The following is a 22579-nucleotide window of genomic DNA, read 5'->3' as shown; positions in this document are numbered from 1 at the left end:
TATTAGAAAATTCACAGAATACTTCCTTTGGTTTCCAGTGAAGTAAGGGATCACAATTATAGTCTTATATTAAAATAAGCAGGATTTCAATATTTGCTATGATTAAAGGCACATGCACTCCTCCATACTTTTCTTTTAGATATTGGTGATTGAGGAACTCTTCCTGTAATGACCAAGACATCTTCCAGATGCCAAACGACGTATCGTAAACGCATGTCTTTACAGATCTAAATTTTACACGGAGGCAAAAACATGCAAAAAAAATCAGAACCTTAAGGTTTTTTATTATTATCATTTTGGTTTTTTTAAGAATATAGTTTAACAGTTATGGGTTTTTGTGCTGGTAAATATAATACGGGTCAATAGAACTTGTTAAGGTTCATATCATATCATATTCACCAGCACAAAAGTCCATAACTGCATACTATGTCCTGGTATTTGTATGGTCCTGCATAATACATATATATATTTATTCCAACTATGGTTCGGAACATTTTAGACGTTTTTGTTTTCATTCTTTAGACCCTTAGAACCACTGAATGGACGAAATGGCCATATGGTGAAGCAAAAAGTTTAATTTGTTTCGCCTTCTGCATCTACAAACAGCGTTTTCAAATGGTTATTTCCTGTCTTTGTATTTTATAAATAGTTGACTTATATTGTAGATATTCTACATTTTTATATTAAATGTGTTTCATTTAAATCCAAAAAATATATTCCCTTTCCCATTTAATTTATTAGACAACCACAACTGGTGTCTAATTCTGATTTAAAAGAAACATTTCTTCGACATCCAATTATCAAAAACTATTCTAAAATAATAATTAGAAAACACTTTTGTTACGTTGATGAAACCACACAATCATTGCTTTCAATCATACAGCTGTTTCGTCCTTTTATGACTCATCGGTGAAGTTGGGGGCCAAAAAATGGATATCGGTATTGGTTTTAAATACTGTTATACAGAAGGCAAGGTGCACAGTTCCACAGTCTTGCCACCACAGTTTGAGACACTCGCTTTTATAGTTGACTGAACACTCCGACACAAAGAAAATATTAATATCCTGTCTAACATTTTGATTATTTTTAAAAATATAGGTGATCCCTAGCAAAATATATATGTATGCATATGTGATGCACTTTTAAAATGTGTTAACAGATACAATATGGTGAAACTGATTTACAGTGCATTAGACAGCTGTTTCATCCCTCTAGTAGCAATACCATTTGTCATTATTTTGACAACTGAACAGGGTCTTAAAGCATCTGTTTTCTTTTCTTTACCGTTAATAATAAAAGTAGTAACAGGAAAGGTCACCTGCACATTGCTTAGTATGTAAAAAAATACCAGTCGTGTAAGAGATATAATTTATTTGAACGACCTGCGCTCCGTTGAAGCGTGACATGCCCGAAGTAATACACGACAGCAATATATATTTCAATACGAATGTAGCTATCATAATGGAGCACAAATGAAGAAATAAAATGTAACTATTGTTTTATAGTGAAACCATAGTGACAGAACTATGGTAATAAAGTGTAATTATTGTGATATCCTGTAACTGTGGTGATATACTGTAACTATTGTGATATAGCTAAACATATAACTATGCTGACATAGTGTTACTGGGGTGATACAGTGTCACTATGGAAATATGTTGTTACTATGCTAATGTAGCATTTCTACGGTAATTGTGAGTAGCTATGATGATAAAGTGTAACTTTGGTCATATGGTATAACTGTGCAGATATAGTATAATAGTGGTGTCGTATTGTAATATTGGTGTCAAGAAGTAACGATGGATTTTTAGTGTTAATATATTGTAACTGTAGTTAAAGCATGTACCCGCGGTGATGGATTGTAACTGTGCTGACATAATTGAAACATTACTGTACATTTGGTGATATAGTGTAACTATGGTAATGAGATATAGCTGTGCCAGAAACAAATCTTTACAAACTGATGGTATTATTGTAAAAGAAAATGTGTTTTACGTCATTTTATGTCTATACACATACACTTGATAATAGATATCATTGAATCTTTATTTATTGTATCAGTATATTGCAAAATTTAAAAAGTAAAAAACAATATAAAATACATATACATTGTTGATATCAATTGCAGATTTTCCTTAAGGGATAAATTCAACCGCTGATAAAAATAACATTTGATAAGGTCAGGTAGCAGATCTGTAGCCGACTAGATACTGACAATTTTGAATTCCCTAGAAAAATATTGTCTCTTAACAGGAAGTCATTTGGTGCACATATGTGGGTAGAGAAGTTTGTATTAATGGGCGTCCCGCATGGTCACTTTGATCCTGAATACAAGAAGGTGGCAGAGATAGGGATCACATTTGTTTGTGGATGGATGGATGGATGGATAGACGGATTGGATGGATGGATGGGTGGATGCGCACATACCATTAACATCTCTCCCAACCATCTCACCAAAACCCTCAGAGGAAAATATCTTATCATTGTATGGCATAGTGTTTCAATCGATCTATAGACAATTCGCATTAATGTACGTCTACTTTTCCTCTCCTCGTTTATTATTTATTCGTCAATAAAACTAATGATTATTATATATCGCAGTTGCCGGGCAACGTCACAGGTTTTGTCTTATTCATGGTAAAAATCGATATCACATAATTTTCAACAGTTTTCATTATACCATATCGCCCTTTATCATAACAAAAAAAAACAGGACAAAATATCCCACACACAAACAATCTGTCGTAGTTGCATTATTGAGCTTCGGCGAATAAACGTGTATTTAATACATCCAGGTATAAAACGGACTGTTTTAGCATTGTTCAATACAGTTGCAGGCAGTGGAATCTAAAATATATGGAACAATATCTTAGTGAGCATTCAGCGTTCATGAGTGCCACAACGATGAACAAGCACAATGATAAGAATGGAACAAACTGACAACCATCGGATAAATATAGGAAACGGTACGATTCAATTTCATTAGAGCTATGCATGTAAATGTAATCCTAAAACTTGATATTTTTCAGTTGTTTACAAGTATTGGACATTATATAAGGTATGCATATTGCGTGTAGCGAAGAAACAAAAAGTAGAACAAAAGTATTGCAATCTCTACAATACTCGTCCATAACTGGTAAATGATAACCCGAACCTTGCATGTCAACACTTGTATAGTTTTACAGCTCCTCAGTAAGATATGATACAATAACACAGAAAAGCTCATAATTTATCCACGTGGTTCTGTCACCTATAATATTTGCTACTTTTCACGAACTGACCAATGACAATGGTTGGCTACCGAATCAATTATATAATCGCGCTAGACACAGCACAACGACATAATCTCCTGACACACTGTCCGGTACCAATATTCTTTACTCGATCAGATTAGTAAAAATTCACATATTTTGATAACATAAGTAGTGCTTGCATTTTAAAATGTATTTTCTGGATAATTTGTGGTCAAACAAAGCGATTTTCATTCGAACTTTTACTTAAAAATACTAATTTGTAACGAGCTTTATTCCGCAGACGGATGAATACAACCAATTCCCAATATAAGACTTTCCGGATCGGTGGTTGATGATTATACAAACACAGTATTGATTGTATCATTGCCGTGTTTGCATTCGCTACAGTGGGAGGTGTGATACTTATATACTGTTTCTGGTTGATAAGCTGTCTCTGAAAAACAACCTTCCGACGTTTCGCATATGGACATACTTTTGCGAGTTCCGTAGTCAGCGTGACTTAAGCTTTGAAGCACGAAAACAACTCGATGTGTAACGCGTTGCACATTTATTGATTCGATAGATAATGAAATATGTAATTGGTATATTTTAACGAGTTTTGCTTTTGATAACAAATGTTATCCCGTAACTAAGATACTGAGAACTTCGTCAGTGCAAACCATGCAGTGTGTACGTCCGAAAATATAGCAATGGGAAATCCACAGACTGGCAAGGCTGAATGTGTCACTGCTATCAATACGTGTCATCCACTGATAGCTAAACACGTCTACCAAATGAGTATTTTACTATTGATACTGTCAATATAAATAAATACAGTGGTAAGGGTATCGGGTGGTCGGGTGGTGCAGTGGATAACGCACTTGCCTTTCATCGGGGGTTCGATTCCCCGATCGGACGTGAAAAGGTATGGGGTCACCTGCCTGACCACGTGGGTTTCCTGGGTGCTTCGGTTTCCTCCCACATTTAGACCCTCCGCGCGCTAACATCCGGGCCAAATCGTTAATCATATAAGTTGAAATAACTTTGTTTCAAAATTGTTGTAAAATAAATAAAGTTTATAAATATAGACTGTAAAATTGTTTTAGTCTGCGGCCTAATATCCCGATCGATCATAATTAGTTCACGGGCATTAACGTTCGCGCAAAACATTGCATGACAATAGTTTTGTGAAGGAATGTAATCTTTGTGCAAATTCGGAGAGACTCATAATTAAACAGGGTTCAATGTAGAGTCAGCGGTTCTTATTAATGAGCTGAAAAGAGAACGAGTGTCAGAGCTGATCCAACAGCGTGAATCGGAGAGTGGCCAGAGACGGTCTACCGTATATTGTTGAAGTTTTTAAGATTCGTATAAAAGGTCAGGAACGCTGTGGCATCAATAATGTTGACGGTAGGGCAATGTATTTATGGAGAAAAAGACGATTGAAAAGTACCAGCGTTATGGGAATATAATCTTGTGTGTTGGTGGACTGTGCGATACGATAGGTTTTAGTGTGATGGACACAATAAAATCATAAGATAAAGCATATAAAATATCAACGTTCTTAGAACAAAAATATATCTGCAGATAGAAAATCGCTCGGTATTTTGTATACTTTCGATATTTAACCAGGTCTAGAATATTCAAATGTAGTATGGGATAATTGTACAGAAAATGAGAAACACCCCTCGAATCAATCCAATTAGATATAGCTAGAATATTACACAGGTTTATGTCGAGGAACATTACATGTGAGCTTCATAAGAATTAGAACTAGAAACATCATCTGAAAGAGGGAACAAACAGCAATTAATCTTAATGTATAGAATTCTTCCCAATGACTACTTAAGCAATGTTGTTGATCCATTTGTTTAGAAAATTGCAAGTACAAGATAGCAGCTAAGGTAAAATATCAATTTTAGTTAGCCTTTATGTCGAACAGAAACATAGAACCTACTGTTACGAATTACCAGTCATTATCGTAGTTTAAAAAAATAAAAATAAATAAACAAGCGTCTAAATGACGTAACTAACATATTTAAAAAAAATATATGGATGTCAGTAATTTGGAATTTGAACTATATCATGATCGTTTGTCTGTTTGTCTTATTTGTTATTGCCGGCAGGATCAAAAGGCGCCTTACCATTATTTTGTCTTAATGCCGAAACATTTCCTGAAAAACTCATTACCGAGGTTAATTTCAAAAATATCGTTTGTGGAAGTTACTCCCCTTGCATCACTTTTTCTGCAACTTGTGCTGCGTGATACAGTCAAAGCCAGTTGTTGTCCAGTCCTTTTGATATTTTCAAAAAAAAACAAAACGGAAATAGAATTTGCATTATCATTTATTTTTTAAATGGTCACCTCCTTACTTAATGTATAAGCTCATATATGTCTGAAGATATAAGCTCTCTTAGCCAGTTACAAAGATTATTTCATTATAACTATTTACGTTATTCTTTTAAACGAGGAAACAGTTTTATACTTAAAGTTGACAGTGCAAGTTAAAAAGCTTTTAATTGAGGTTTTTTTCTGGTTTTGAGATCTTCCCCATCTCTTCCGACTATCGTTTCTAAGGCAGTGCCGACATTTTAGTTTGTCCTTGCTTGGTAACGACTATGGGTCTCGCTGGGTATAACAAGTGCCTTTCCCGTCAAACTAAATTACTTCCATTGCAGCTGTCGATTGGGAAATAGGGATAATGATGTCGAACATACCAAACGCGCCTGCAAAAGTGGAACTAACAGTCACGTTTTACGAACGCGGAAACACCAGTGAAATTACAGCACCAATTGAGACAATGGTCATTGGTACAGATTACACCAGAAACTCGTCAACTGTGGTCCTTGTTCCTATCCCGTCTATCACAAGACCGACAAAGATAGACGTATGGCGTGACGGGATTGATTCTACCCTTTGGAAACTGTTGAAGGTAGGACATATGTCGTACTTGAAGTTTCTAAACATGCTGTATTTTGAAGTGTGTTTGTGGTTTTTTTAACCTTTTTGCTTATTTCGATGCTCTTTCCGGAAAACTATTAACGAGCACGGGTTTTTATCCAAAACCATGCAAATTTAAGAGTAGAAGCATGTTTTTTATGGAGGGTCATCGAATTTGCAACGTCTGCATAAAATCTCCGAGAATAACGAGCTATCAGTATTTGCCTTAATAGTCAACACATTACAAATATGTTACCATTTTCTACGGTCATCGTCTTTCAGACAAACACGTCACACTATGATTTTACGCTTTAAATGAAAGTAACAAAATCATAGTTATGATGTCTTTGTATTTGTTTGTTAAAAACATTTCTTTATCAATTGGGAACCAGGCAGGTCGGCCCCTTTAATAATAAATTGAAAAGAGCTGTGCATTTTAAATATATAAATGATATCTTCCTTCGCTGTTTTAATCTCTGATTGGCTGTACGTGTCATTCATTGTGCACGTATTGTTTAAAAAGAACCTTTTTTAGTTATTTTATTTTTGAAAGAAAAATAATCGATAGTATCCTCAGAAGAAAGAGGGAATAGTGACAGCCAGGGCCCTGGATTCAGCTCAGAGCAATACTTGTTTCCTTTACAAAGGAAGGTGTTCACGCCTGCAGACACTGTTTTTATTCAGTTAGAAAAACTAATGATTACAATATCAAAGTTTTACTTTTTACACAAACAATGTACGTACTAAACGTGTTGCAACGTTTCAAGACCGACTGGTCCCCTTGTCAAGCTATGACTGATGCAGTGTGTATACGCTCCCTATCGATAGACGGAACGTCTCGGGTCGAGTGATATGTAAAATAAACAATTTTGTCACATCGTTGTACAGAAAAATAATACAAATCGCTCACTCAGTCATAGCTTGACATAGGGACCAGTCGGGTTTGAAACGTTGCAACACGTGTAATACGTACATTGTTTGTGTAAAAAGTAAATGATATCTTATATTTCCAAACTGATGAATCTTATTAAAGATAATAATTACAATATTGATATATATGAAAACATTTCTTTAGAGTAAATTTGTTTCTGTTGATTTCGTTCGTATAATATTCCTATTCTTCTCTAGTCTAGTTGAGTTTGAAACACTGAGGTAATTATAACGTGTTAACCTTCCGCATTGTTTATATCAATACTATGCTATAATATGGCATATGACATTGGTCCTAACTACTGACGCTGGGCATAATAACTTGAATTTGCTTTCAAATGTTACCAATTAGGTTTTTTTCAAAAAAAATGTTTTTGCTTATTTCGATGAATTGAGATATCTTCGTGTTGCTGCACAAATTTAAACTCTACATCTATTTTACATCAAATACAAATATTAATAATAATCTGATTTGTATCTGTTATTTGTTGCAGTTGACCATGGAAAGTTCATCGTATACTTTTACGTTTGAATGCGACTGCTTGATTGGTACTGACAGCGCTAAGTCCACCATATTTCCAACAGGTACAAACAATATGTATACGTATGTATATGCACATCGAGGTGCTTATCTTCTTGCTTAATGTATAATTGTGAATGTCAAGTTGTTTTTTGTTTAACTAATACTATTATCCATATGTTATAAAGCACTTAAGAGAAATTTTTTTCAAATTATATAGGGCGCTATATAAATGTTATATATTATTATTATAATGAAGTAGAATCAAACAATTGTTAGCCCGAGAGATTTATGTGCCAGCCGTCTGTAGTTTATTATTATTTATATCGTTAAATTGAAACATTTAAAAAAAATGACAGTCAATAAAAATGAGTACTCCAATATGTAGGAATCTTAAACAAATGGGGCGTTAACCAGCCAATCATGAAATGAAATGTCCTAAGTTACTTAAATGGAAATGGCGGCAGTTGTGAAACCTCTAATAAGACGGTGTAATGTATTGCAAAAAAGGCAAAACCATGACTGGTCTTACCCCAAATCGGCCATTCTCAAAAAACAGCATTAGAAAAACGCTCGCCACGACGCCGGTACAAACGTTTACGGTCTTTAACTCTTAATTATTTAAATTGAGATTAATAAGTGAAGAGCATGGACATTCAATCACTCATAGGACAACGTCTGGTCAGGTATGCTGCCAACCTTCATATATGATGTGCACTGCATTGCGGCGTCTGTAGTAGACCAACGTAATGCTGCGTTTCCTTTTCGTTTAAGTATACATCAACAATATTATTTACATGACTTTTTTATCGTTTGAATATGAAAAACGAATAGCAGATGGATATATAGGCTCAAGGATCCTTGAACAATTGCAGGCAAAATACTAGACGTTCAACTCTATTTTCGTCTTTAGAGTTACCTCTCTTTATTTCATTTGAGATACAATGGTAGTGTACATGACTTTTTTATCGTTTGAACATGAAAAACGAATATCAGATGGATATATAGGCTCAAGGATCCTTGAACAATTGCAGGCAAAATACTAGACGTTCAACTCTATTTTCGTCTTTAGAGTTACCTGCCTTTATTTCATTTCAGATAAAATGGTAGTACAATTCGGCACTTCCGTTGCAATATTATAACAATTTGAAGGTCAGGGCCCGAATCTTACTCTTACTCATTGTTTTTGACAATCAGAAAACTGTTGTTGGTTATACCTCGATTTTTCATCTTTATCACAATATTGACCGATTTTAGTACGTCATACGACCATGTAAGAAATAAGGTAGTACACACGTGTAATATAACCTTACGGTTTTGTGATTGGTCGAAACCGTGGGGAGATATCCTTACGCCATTACATGTACTAATTCAGATAAAACTGTTATTCGTTGTTTTGCTATTAACTCAATTTGAAATGTTCATTTTGTCAATGTTATTTTCAGTCCATTTACTATTGTCTATTATTTAAATCTGAAACTATTTGCACTGCACGGAACGACAATACTATGTTGGAGCTACTTTAGTTGATCTGTATAGAGTTATTATTGTGTTTGAATTTGTTTTTTAATCAAATTAGGAATGTTATGTGATAAATATGATATAATGTTCGTGTTCATGTCATATCAAAATGATTAAACTCGTTCAATAATTTGAACGGCTTAAGCTTAAGGTTCGTGTCAAATCAAATTATTGAACTCGTTTAATTAATTCAATATGACATGGACACTGATGTAAAATCCTTTTATCAAATTCCCAGTCACTAAATATGTAAGTTAGTGTACATTCCCTTGTCACCGGTGAAATCAATTTTCATCTGGCTAGTATTGATTTCGCCCATCACATGTAATTACTATCAAAATTATGTTAACCATTAGTAAAGTCATGCTCAACTTACCCTTTTTCCCAAAGGCAAAAATATCGAAAATTAAATAACAGCGAAAATTTCCCGGTCTTAAGGGTTTCTCTTAGTTTGTCATCTGAGTGTATTTTGATCGGTTTATCCTGTTTCAGAAGACTTGTGGCAGATTGAGACAGAAACCAGCGTGAAAACTTACGCTGGATCTCGTAGTGATTTTAGCCTTACGGTATGGGACAGTACTGGTATAAGCCAAACAATCATGTTTTATAAAAGGTTCAAGCAAGGAGAAACAACAACCATAGATAATCTGTCCTTACATCTGAACAGTCCTGTAAAATACAGTTTGCAGATGGTTGGAAACAAGGACGGTTGGTCCTGCATACAGGTTAGTTTGTGTACACATTGGGTTTGTTCGGAACACAACAAGATGGTGACTTATAAAAGAACTTGATATCATACACAATGTGATTTAAGCCAAAATTGTTTGGGGGAAAATACATTATTCTGTAATTTAAAGCGTTTAATGATCCAGACCAAGAAGCAATATCACACATGTCTTCAAGCATATATGAAATTTAAAATATACCGCAAAAATGTCAAACTTAAAAGAATGATACAGAAGAAACTTCAAAGACAAAGGCCTTTGAACTTAACAAACTCGGTTCCAAAAGCTGATGTTTCGTATGTGTAACCGTTTGATAAACTCAATATGACAAGGCGAGTGTAGGATCAAATTATTGAACTTCAAAGAAAAAGTTATTTTGAACGCCACACAAACTCGGTACCAAAATCTGTTGTTTCGTATCTGTAAACTTTGAACAACTGTATGATTTGATAACACAATTTAATATGTACATGTGTAAATCTGCAATTTCGGGAAAACACACTTGGTATTACATTTTAAACATAGACCTGATGAATCCTTTTACAGTGATACAGACATTTTTCAGGTCGCGCAAAACAAGACCATGTTCTTCACAATTTGATAATAAAATATGAGAATTGAACAATAATACTTGGTAATGATTAGTGTTTTTTGTAGAAAATATAATATGCATATGAAGAGCGATGTTGGGTTTTGATAAAAGCTACTCCACACATATGTGTTAATATGTTACGTCACAGAATGAGTGCAATTTTATCTCGCGAATTGATATAATTTACTCAGGCTTAAGCCTGTACTATGCGCAATAAAAACACGTAAGATGAACATATTTATTATTTCTATAGAATTGTGTTACAATCATGTTTTATGTCAATGACATATGTCTGACGCTAAAAAAAAACTTTGTCCAAAATATGTTTTTGTCAATGAAAAATGGCTCTCACTTAAGGAAAGAAAGGCCCCTAGCCATTTCTTTTAGCCTGAGCAGTTTTTTTCCAAAAATACATTTTATGTCAGGGACTGCAAGTAGTGTGATTGAATCCCGTATTGCCGATTGCAACAATGGCAAACATCTGGATTTGACAAACAAATAACTTTTTGCCCTGATTTTTTTATTTAACTTATACAGTTACCGTTCAATAATCTACTCTATTCTATTCTTTATTATCTTTCCAGCTCAAACGGGTAGTATTGTATCCATTGTTTTTTTGGTTTTTTTTACATTTTCAGTCCATAAGTACGTATACAAAAAATGATAACTCTTCATATTCAGTAGATGACATAAAGTCTTGTTTCAATAGATTCACTGGTATCAAATCAAAAGTAAGAACATAACATGAATATTTGATTTTAAGAACTTCAACGTCAAACCATCAGAAAGTCGTAACTTCCCATCTATGTAGTCCAATAGTGTGCAATTATTTCACATGGTCTCAGTGGTGAATTAATTACTGGGAAGTTCAAAGTCGTAGTATCAAAGACTTATTTCACACTGTTTCTGTGTTTCAATTGCAAATGATGAAAGCAGAATATACATAGAGAGCCGTGTAATGACAACAAGATAGGAACAATCTCGACAGGGGGATCTATAGCTATAACAGAATATACATAGAGAGCCGTGTAATGACAACAAGATAGGAACAATCTCGACAGGGGGATCTATAGCTATAACAGAATATACATAGAGAGCCGTGTAATGACAACAAGATAGGAACAATCTCGACAGGGGGATCTATAGCTATAACAGAATATACATAGAGAGCCGTGTAATGACAACAAGATAGGAACAATCTCGACAGGGGGATCTATAGCTATAACAGAATATACATAGAGAGCCGTGTAATGACAACAAGATAGGAACAATCTCGACAGGGGGATCTATAGCTATAACAGAATATACATAGAGAGCCGTGTAATGACAACAAGATATAAACATCTGGACAGGGGGATCTATAGCTATATCAGAATATACATAGAGAGCCGTGTAATGACAACAAGATAGGAACAATCTGTACAGGGGGATCTATAGCTATACAACAAATATGCTAGTCCCACAAAGGGGCTTTCATCCATCGTTTGAGTCATACTAGTGTCCTTACAGGTATGAGAAACGTGTACCCAAAACCTGAATCATAAACCTATTGTACTGATAAGTTACTAACGTAAAATTTTGTTTGCCACTTGCTTAAACAAATGTTAAAATAATATTTTGAACATTATGCTTTCAGTTGTTCTTTTTGCTTCGTATTTTTAGTAACATTATTTTTTTCCTTTTAATTTTTGCTTTATGACATTGTCATTATACATGGTGATGACATATGGTTTTATAACTAAATTGCTTGCCCCACGTGTTGTAGGTGTTGTACAGTTTATTGAGTTAGCAAACTGTAACAGTATTTTTGTCAGACCGATGTCGGCCACTGTATTTTTCACTATATAAAATACTATATAATATCTTGTTCTCTCTCTGTTTGCTGGATAACCGAACTACTCGGTAGTGAAGTGGACGTAAAACCTATCAATCAATCATCTTGTTTTGTTTCAGTTCGTTTTTGTCCATCTTATGACATGTAGATACTTTGGATTCGGCTGCGGATACATTAAGTATAACACTCTAACACGGTATCTCCAGCGTAGTGGTAAGTGTTATATAGCAAAATAAGGTGTATCGTCTAAAACACGAGAATCTTTAATTATTCGACTGAGGTTGTTGATGTATTATATTGCTGTTTCACAACGCGTTTCTTGATAAATATTGCTTTTCCTTTTATGGCGGAAAAAAAATCAACCTTTGGTCGAATTTTACTCCATTTCTTTAATTTTTGGGTTTACTCGGATAAATACGGCACTGAAAACACAGCAAGGTATACGATAACGATATTAGACATTGACACACTTTTTATTTCTGGCCTTATTCGGATAGATAGAACAATGAAAACAGAGCAAGCTGTATTACATACATGTAACGATAATAACTATTCCTACATTTTTCATTTCTGACCTAATTTGGATAAATACATATGTATGGCAACGAAAACCCAGCAAGCTATATCATATAACGATCATATATATTGTTACATTTTTCATTTCTGTCCTTATTTGGATGTATGATACTGATATCACTGAATGTGATAATGAAAACAATATATAAAATGTCACGGAAATATGTAATAATACAAGACAATAGAATGTAATACCAATATGTCAGCAATCTGTTATAAAAGTTTGAACAAGGTTTTAATCGAAAGAAGTCATATAACCACAATATGACTAGGCCATTTTTGAGGTAAACTTTAACCGAACCTCAATTTATAGAAACTTCAACATTGAAAGGCCATACAATTGTATATGTTATCAAACGATTCGTGTTTCTTTCACTACAGCATGGCATCATGTACGCGTATATATCGGCTCAGACTGGACTTTTTGAAGGCGATGTCGAGTTTCCCAATGTTTTTTTTTTTTTTTTAAATTATTGTTGATACCATAAAGCGGACGATTTTGAAGGCGTAACCTTGGTGGTTTCAAACAAACGCTGGCCCTTCCGAGATGTCTGGTCTCCTTGTCAATGTTTCCATGGGGCTGATGTAAATCTTACCTTTGTTCTTGTTTTGCAGAGATTTCATCTATTATGAATACACCTTGGTATTCTCTTCTTGTTGTTCGGTGGCTAAGTGATAATGACGCGATATAGTTACATTCTTAGTTCCATAGATAAATCCGCTAAAAATATGAAACGCAAGTAATAAACACATGCACGAACTGGTGAAACGTGGGCGCACATCAAACATATCCTAGTGTTTCCTTTCACGTTTGACATGAATTCGGTATAACGTGAGTTTAATGAAGTCACTCGTCTAATTCGAGGGTTAATATTTTAACGATTGTATTTTTAGTAATCTATATGACAAAGCGCCAAAACGCCAAAACAGAACATTAAAAATATTTTGCTTAATATGGTAAACTGTAACACATTAATAATGTATTTTTAAAGGTACAAAGCCTGATTGTTTTACAAGTACAACCTATACCACTACAACTTCTACCACCACAACAACCGTTCCTACTACCACTACCATCACCGTTCCTACTACCACTACCACCACCAACACTCCTACTACGATTACCACTACTGAACCATCAGCATCAACTGAGATACAGTCAACCAGGGAAATGAACACCAAGAAAGAAGGTAAGTCAAAGGTGATAGACAATGTATTAACAGACGACAATAAGGTTTATGTCGATTGAATTCGAGAATAACACTTCAGATGGATTTACCAATGATACAGTTTTCTAAGCCTCTGTGGATCATGACTAATAACACTCATCTGCTAAATGGTTTCGTCTCTTTATAAACGTTATATTATGTATTCTAACACGATTCGTTTGAAACGCGTGTTTTGATTGGATACGGACAATGTTCTAATCTGCGATAGAATTATGATCAATCGTGATAAGCTCCTCCCATCGCACTTTAGCCACGCCCCGTTTCTAACCAAAACAATATGGCGTCAAGCTCGCCTCTTAGCGAAATCCCGCTGATAAGGCTAGTAGGCAACAGAACAGAAACGACTGATGAAATGTATAATTTGTTGAATTAATTTAAAAGTAAAAAGAACGCATTCCTTGTTCTTACCTCCATTTATTACTGAAACTTTCCTTCCATCCGTGTAAAGGCATCTTTTTAGATCCGAAATCAAATGAAACATTTCACATGTGTCGTATGCATTTACACAAAACTCTTCACAAATCTATACAAATAATCACCGATTTTGTCGATAAGCATAGATTGGTATGCATACTGACATGGAAATTTAAGAACTTGGTCAATATTAATCCAAATGTGTCGTATAAACGTTGGTAACAGGACGTTCACGAACATACAGATCGAGCGCTCGCCAGTATGGGCGGGGTCAAATGACCGACTTTTGAAAGCTTCTTTCCGATTGGTCATTCCGCTGCAGAATGACACGTCGCCAGTTCAGGTCACAAAGTATTTTACTACGTACTTTTAAACAAGGACATACAATGTTTCTAAACATATTAGCGTGGTATATTTGTTAAGGTGTGTTAGAATGGGGAAAGTACGTTGTTTTTCGTGTTTATACTGGCGATTAGAACATGAAATTTGGTTTAAACTCTCGATCTATCGGTCTCGAGTTCAAACCCAAATTTCATGTTCTAATCGCCAGTATAGCCACTCAAAACAACGTACTATCCCCTAATTTGGTGATGTTGGCGGCACGGCAGTCTAGTGCGGGACGCCGGGCTCTTGGCTGAAGGGTTTTCGGTTCGAGTAACGTCACGTCACTGTGTTGTATCTTTGAACAAATTACTTTACTCCGTTTGCTCCAGTCTACTCAGCTGTATATCAGTACGTGGTTACGCAGTGCTAGAACGGTTGAATGCTAGCTGGAAGCGCCGAAATGGCAGCACCGGCTGTATGCTCCCCAGGGAGATGAAAAAGATATTGGCTGGTTGCAAAGGCCCCCTAACCACGGATAATTATTTGTGAACCGCTTTAAGGCGACATAGGACCTATATTGTGATGATGCGGTATATAAGAACATCGAATTAACGTCATTATAATAATTGAATCAACCTCATTACAGCTGTTGATTGGAAGATCAGTGTTACAACTGGCTACATGTTGAACGCATCCTTCACTAAAGCCGACTTTACAGTCACATTCTACGAACGCGGAAACACCAGCGAAAGTGATGCAACCAATGTTACCATGACAATAACGATAACACAATTCTCAGCATCCCACGCTGTTGTAAATGTCACTATCCCAGCTATCACAAGACCGAAGATGATAGACGTTTGGCAAAACTCAACTGAATCTTTTCTTTGGAAAATGGTAAAGGTATGAATTATGTTATCTTCAAATCTTTTGACAGCATTTGTTTAATTTATCCATGTGATGCAAAACAGCATTTCATGTATTTTTCTATATGTATACCGGGAAACTGTCGCCCAGTTTAATTTTCGCCCTACGCCGATGAAATTAATTTCCACCTAATATTAATTTCACCCCTTCACATTTGATTACTATTTTTATTATATCGCTTGCTTCTGTAATGATAAATTACGGAGGTCGAAAAAGGCGAAAATGGCCTGATATGCAGCTTGTTGGTCATCGTCTAGGTGTCACAGTACAACATGACTTGCTGATAAGCGATTTCAATATAATGTATTTGCTGTGTATGAATTTGGTTATTGCGGTGTCTACAAAAACTGTTTTTTCAAAGTTGATACTAAATATTGCAGTAAATTTGACAAACAATCTAATTAAAACTCAAGTCTAGTAATGGTCACACATTTTTACAACGGAAATGTCATAATTTAATCCTTTAAAGGAATAACTTAGGGAAGTAGACATGATGACGGTATAGTAAGGGATGTATACCTGATGACAGTATATTAAGGGATGTAGACCTGATGACGGTATAGCAAGGGGCGTAAGGTTTTACCAATCTCAACTCGAAAAAGTATGCTCGGCAAGACTGCTATAAAGTCTTAAAGTTTGGTTACTTTCATCATGACAGGTTATATCATTATCAAAGACAATATTTGATAGTGTACGTCAGAATGTAATTTTCGTTTCGCTTTAGAAGTTCCCTAGCATCAGAATAAAATGTAGTAGACAAACGTAATAGTATTTACACTATTCCTTTGTTCTAAACATTTTTTGCGGGTTTGTAAGTATGGATTATGAAACATTTCTTGTTACACAACCAATGTGTGTTTCTATGTGACGTTTCGATGACGAGTACGGTATGTACTCTTTCACCTTCATCAGACAAATGACCAGTGAAGCGTAGTACAATGTGTACGAGTTGTTTACAAATCGATGTCGATTCGGCTGTACGCTGTAAGCTGTACAGAAATAACTCGATTCAGCTGGTCATTTGTCTGATGAAGGTAACAGAGTACATACTATACTAGTAATCAAAACTTCACATATGATACATAATCGCTTGTTTGCAAGAGCAATAGTTCGGTATGGTTTGTCCATGCAGTCTTTTTTTCAGATTTATGTTGTCCTTTTCATCCGGGTATGGCAATGATATAAACGTTTGCATGTTTTCAAAAATTATACGCGATTTTTTTTATACTATTTACCGCCTACTTAAGATTTAAGATCATTAAGGGAATATTTGTGCAGATATACACTCAAACTTTAGGTATTTAACTTTTGACAAAATGAAAACCTGAAATGCAAATGAACTTCATATATTCTATTTACAAAACACTACAGGTTATGCACTACTAGAAAGACAACCACTAGTGAAGGTTGCACAATTGTTAGAAATAAGCTTACTACGTATAAAAATGACAAGGTATGAAATGATGACGAAAAACTAATTTTATGCGAAAATGAACAACATTTATGATAGAGGCTTCCGTAAATGGATCTCATTTTTCTATATTTTCTATAACCATTACTTGTTTTCAAAGTGTATAAATATTTCCCCCAACTGCATCCGACTCGCAGGGATTAGTTTAATTTGTGCACGATGGTGGGTTGACAGGTATAAACATGTCAAAATCTGACCGCGTATTGCTTGCTTTTAACACTTGATTACAGTATAACATCTTCATCATATCATTGATGCACGTGTATTCAGAATTCTTAATTAGGAAAGATAGTTTCTAAATCGCATGAAATGGAAGTCATTCTTACCCATCTCACCTTCTCTATATTTTCATTTTATTTTCCCTTATAAGTATAATAGATATACAGTATATGATTAAACCTTGATTTAATATTGTACATTAGGTTTAAAAAGAAACAATCACATCCTGTTACGATATANATGTTACGATATGTTTGGCAGCAATGTAATTCAAAGTAACATAATAAGCACCATTTATTTCACAGTCAATTTATTTGCTATTTCGGTATGTTAAATAGTGACGTGGATAAATGAAAATAATTTGGAAACCTTGACCATTTATAGAATAAAGTATCTGTATAAGCCTTTGCAAAGGAAACCATATTTGAGATGTCCTTTAAACTATAAATAAATAAGTTGACTATAAACTGTTTCTGTGTCATTGCCAAAATCTTATTTTAAAATCTCAAACAGGTTTTCCATAGAATTTGTAGACAATACCATGTACACTAAGATAAAATCTCACTGTTAAAATATAGTTACGAAATGGTCTCACTGTCAAAAATAAAATGGAACAAGTATTTTGAAACTAAAACAAAATGTTCTAAATCCTACATCAGGAGGCACGGTAGTCTAGTGGTAGAACGCCGGGCTCGCGACCGAAGGGTTTCGGGTTGGAGTCATGTCACAACACTGTGTTGTATCTTTGAACAAGATACTTTACTCCGTTTGTTCCAGTCTGTACGTGGTTGCAATGAACAGTGCTAGCATTGTTAAATGTTAGCTGTGAGCGCCGAAATAGCAGCACCGGCTGTATCCTCCCCAGGGAGTTGAGAAATATGTTGGCTAGTTGCAAAGGCCTTATAACCACGGATAGAAATTGGTGAACCGCTTTGAGACGACCTAAGAACAAGGTTGTGATAAAGCGGTATATACAAACCTCAAATTATCATTATCATTATTAATATCTACATCTATCCAAATACCTTCAGAAACTTTAGTGTCAATATAAATATGTTGCATGGTATTGTACTTTTTCCTAAGCATAGATTACTGTTAACGCTTTTAGTGTTCACCATTGTCAGTCCTTTTAGTTGTCTTATTGATGAAAAACACTATTTTAAACGGTTGAAAAATATAATAAAATCAAAACTATAAAGTCTCTATCTGTTGCAGTTGACGATGGAAAGCGCCTCATATAACTTTACATTCGAATGTGACTGCTGGATTGGAAATAGCCACAACAAGACTACCATATCCCCAAAAGGTGATTATTTTACCAAAGCCTTTAGACGAAATACGTAAGTCAGTAGGCTTGGTTTGGTTTGTTTGTGTTGTACGTCCTAACCACAGCTATGGTCATTTAAGGAGGTGCCAGGTTTTCGAGGTGGATAAAAGTTCCTGGAAAGAAACCACCGACCTACGGCCAGAACCTGGTGACTGCCCCACTTAGAATTCAAACCCGCGACCCATTGGTAGAGGGCTGGTGGTAGCAGAATGTCAGACGCCTTAGCCACTTGGCCACCGCGGCCCTGTATTCAGTAGGCATCACTGCATAAGTTTCAGGATATGCTTTAACCAATTTTGACAGCTTTTATATTTCGTTCTTCGAAAAAATAAAACAAAACCAAAAAACAAAGGAAATGAGTATTAATTAATATAACGATCGTGTAGCCTGTTTATTATTGAATGAACAATATGGCGATTACGAAAGTGTAACAGGTCAAGGAATAGGTTCCAAAACAAACGTTTATCCTCGTTGTAAAACATGTACTTCTGTGATAGGTGACAGATTACTCATTTTGAGTTTGTTATGATATCCGGAATCTTCTGTACTCGATGACCAAAATATTTTGGCCGAGTTGGTTGTTACAACAGGTATATCATGTGCTTGATGACCAAAATTGTATTGCCGAGTTGGATGTTATGTCCGAATTATTTTGGCCAAGTTAGGTGCTATATCATGTGTCTACTGTGCTTGATGATACATTATTTTGGCCGAGTTGGTTGTAATATCCGGTTTCCTTTGTTCGATGACCAAATTATGTTTGCCGAGTCTGTTGTCATATCCGGTATATCCTGTGCTCAATGACCGAAATATGTATAGATGAACTTTCGAATTAGCTTATAACTGATATTAATGACATATATCCCCTTGTCAAATTCGATTTTCATGAATTACCACGTGACTTGAGATTGGTTACTGTCGTGACTCGTGAATAAAAGTGAACTTATTAAATGGCCGTGTTTATCATCTATCACTCGCAAATGGTACATAACATAGATCAGATGAATAAAAATATATGTCTGAAATACCGTAAAATGTGCATATTAAAACCTATAACAACGTAATATTTATAAAGATGTATATTTATATTCTACTACGAATAAGGAAGTTTTCATTCATCACATAAATGCAATGCCTCTGTAAATTAATTAAGAATAAATTCCAGTTACGAGGTTTCACGTTATCAATGTAAATGGGTGAATATGCACCGGTTTGTAAAACTTATACAACCTACTACAAAAAGGTTTATATATATTTCCATTACGTATCTCAGACAAGAAAATGATATAATATAGCTTCATTAAATATTGCTGTACTGGTATATGCTGCTCACAATTCCTTTTAGTAAATTTATTTGGGCCTGATACATACAGTATCTTTATGGTCTGCATCGTAAACTAGATTAAATGTCTCTGATTATATTTTATAATAGTTATAATTTCACCACAATGTATATGATATCAAGGTTATTATCATGTTGATATGTTATAAGGAAGAAAATAAGTTTTACTTTCTACGAAGTATTTCAAAATTGATGAATCTTATTGAAAATCTAATACCTTGTGTCCAATGCCTTTTGAGTATGTTAAATCTAAAAACAGGTTACACAAAATGTGTTTATAGATATGACGATGACAACGTGTTTCTATTTTCAGAGGATATGTGGGCAATACAGACAACAACTGGAAAGATAAGTTCTCGTGCTGCTAACGCAACATTCAGCATTACTGTGTGGGACAGTACCGGTGTCAGCCATACAGTGCATTTTCATGGCGATTTTAAACTTGGAGAAACCATCAATTTATACTTGACAATACATGTCAATGACCCCGTTACATATCAACTGCGGCAAGATGATCAATCGGATTATTGGGACTGCAAAGATGTAAGTCAGAAAAAGCATGCATGGAAAGAACAAACGGTATGAAAAAAAGTAAACGGTCAATCAGAGACAGCAATACACGGTCAATCAGAAACAGAAATAAACGGTCAATCAGAGACAACAATACACGGTCAATCAGAAACAGCAATAAACGGTCAATCAGAGACAGCAATACACGGTCAAAAAGAGACAGCAATAAACGGTCAATCAGAGACAGCAATACACGGTCAATCAGAGACAGCAATAAACGGACAATCAGAGATAGCAATAAATGGTCAAGCAGAGACAGTAATAAACGGTCAATCAGAAACAGATATAAACGGTCAATCAGAGACAGCAATACACGGTCAATCAGAAACAGAAATAAACGGTCAATCAGAGACAGTAATACACTGTCAATCAGAGACATCAATACACGGTCAATCAGAAACAGCAATACACGGTCAATCAGAGACAGCAATAAACGGACAATCAGAGATAGCAATAAATGGTCAANGAGACAGCAATAAATGACAAATGGTCAATCAGAGACAGCAATAAACGGTCAATCAGAGACAGTAATAAACGGTCAATCAGAGACAGCAATAAACGGTCATTCAGAAGAATACAAACCGAATAACAGAAATAGACAGTAAGTTAAAACAAAATATATGAAACAAATAAACGGTAAATTGTAACAAAATGTATGACAAAAATATACGGTTAATTGAAACAAAATGTATTATAAAAATAAACGGTAAATTAAAACAAAAAGAATGACAGAAATAGATAGTTAATTAAAACAAAATGAATGACAAAAACAAACGGTCTGTCAGTAGGGAAAGAAACACAGAACATTAACTACACTGTATCATCATCACCCAGAGGTATGTTTTTTCTTATCACATTCTTTTTCTTGGTCCGAATATCCAGATAAGTATCGGATAACTATGAATTGTGCATGCTATTATCACTGATGAACTGCATAAAAGGGGTAACGATTATGACTTGTATTGTTCCCTCGGGGCAATCCTTTCTGAACATACTATTTTGCGTTTTGGTGAATGATTTGCTAAAACTGAAATATTAAAATCTAACAAAAATGCTCGACCCGTAACTATCAATGTGTTTTCATTTTGGTAAAAGGTATGTTGACACAATTTTGCTACTAGTTCATTTAAACCAATATAGTTATTTCGAAACAATTATCTCGATAACTTGTCTTTTCATAATACATTAATCCATAAGTCGAATTATGATAATAATGAAATCACCTTATGATAATTGTAGTGATCAACATAATTTAGATATCATATCAAAACTATCTCGATAACTCGAAATAAATAACTGATTATGCCGCCATAATTATATCGACAATACCTAAGCTAGCTACTGCCATTACGAATTTATTTTCACATGAGCTTGAAAATAGAACACCAAACCTCGGGAGATCTCATTTTTTTATTCATGAAACTGACTCTACATGTAGGAGACAGAACACCGGAGTTATCTCGCTTTCATGTTCATGAACAATTTCACGATAAGTTGATCTAAATTATCACTATAAGTCGACTCAGCGAGACAGTTTTGGTTACATTTTTAACTCGATTAAAATGACTTAGTGTAGTCAACAATAAAAACAAAGGAACATAAGGAAGGTTGTTTTCACTCGGATAAAACAAAATTTATGTTTATTTCACGACAATGAAGATATAGTTGTTTGATATTTGATTTCCTGTTTGTTTGAGGGTTTTTTGGGGTTTTTTTTCATTTTGTCAATACTATATTTTACATTTCATGTTTTATCTACTTGACAAAGAAACACAAGTGACATAGAAGTCAGTTTTATAACTCGTTTCTCTGTCATTTATTTAATTAATAAACACTAAATATCATATACAATAGTATCTGTTGATAAGAAGGTTAAAGATATGA

General features: G+C 34.7%; 1 protein-coding gene across 1 annotated transcript in view; it reads left to right on the top strand.

The window, feature by feature from the left end:
* Window positions 1–5938: 5938 nt before the first annotated feature.
* LOC110448807 (location of vulva defective 1-like) overlaps window positions 5939–22579 on the top strand; it is a 36822-nt gene continuing 20181 nt past the window's right edge. The window contains exons 1-6 of the mRNA XM_021495252.1: window positions 5939–6166; window positions 7599–7689; window positions 9638–9853; window positions 13865–14062; window positions 15486–15590; window positions 20439–20522. Coding sequence (XP_021350927.1) covers window positions 5939–6166; window positions 7599–7689; window positions 9638–9853; window positions 13865–14062; window positions 15486–15590; window positions 20439–20522 — 922 coding nt within the window. The remainder of the gene's footprint in view (window positions 6167–7598; window positions 7690–9637; window positions 9854–13864; window positions 14063–15485; window positions 15591–20438; window positions 20523–22579) is intronic.

This window comes from Mizuhopecten yessoensis, unplaced genomic scaffold (assembly GCF_002113885.1).
Source record: "Mizuhopecten yessoensis strain PY_sf001 unplaced genomic scaffold, ASM211388v2 scaffold4329, whole genome shotgun sequence".
Classification (NCBI taxonomy): Eukaryota; Metazoa; Mollusca; class Bivalvia; order Pectinida; family Pectinidae; genus Mizuhopecten; species Mizuhopecten yessoensis.
This window is presented reverse-complemented; position numbering and strand designations above follow the sequence as displayed.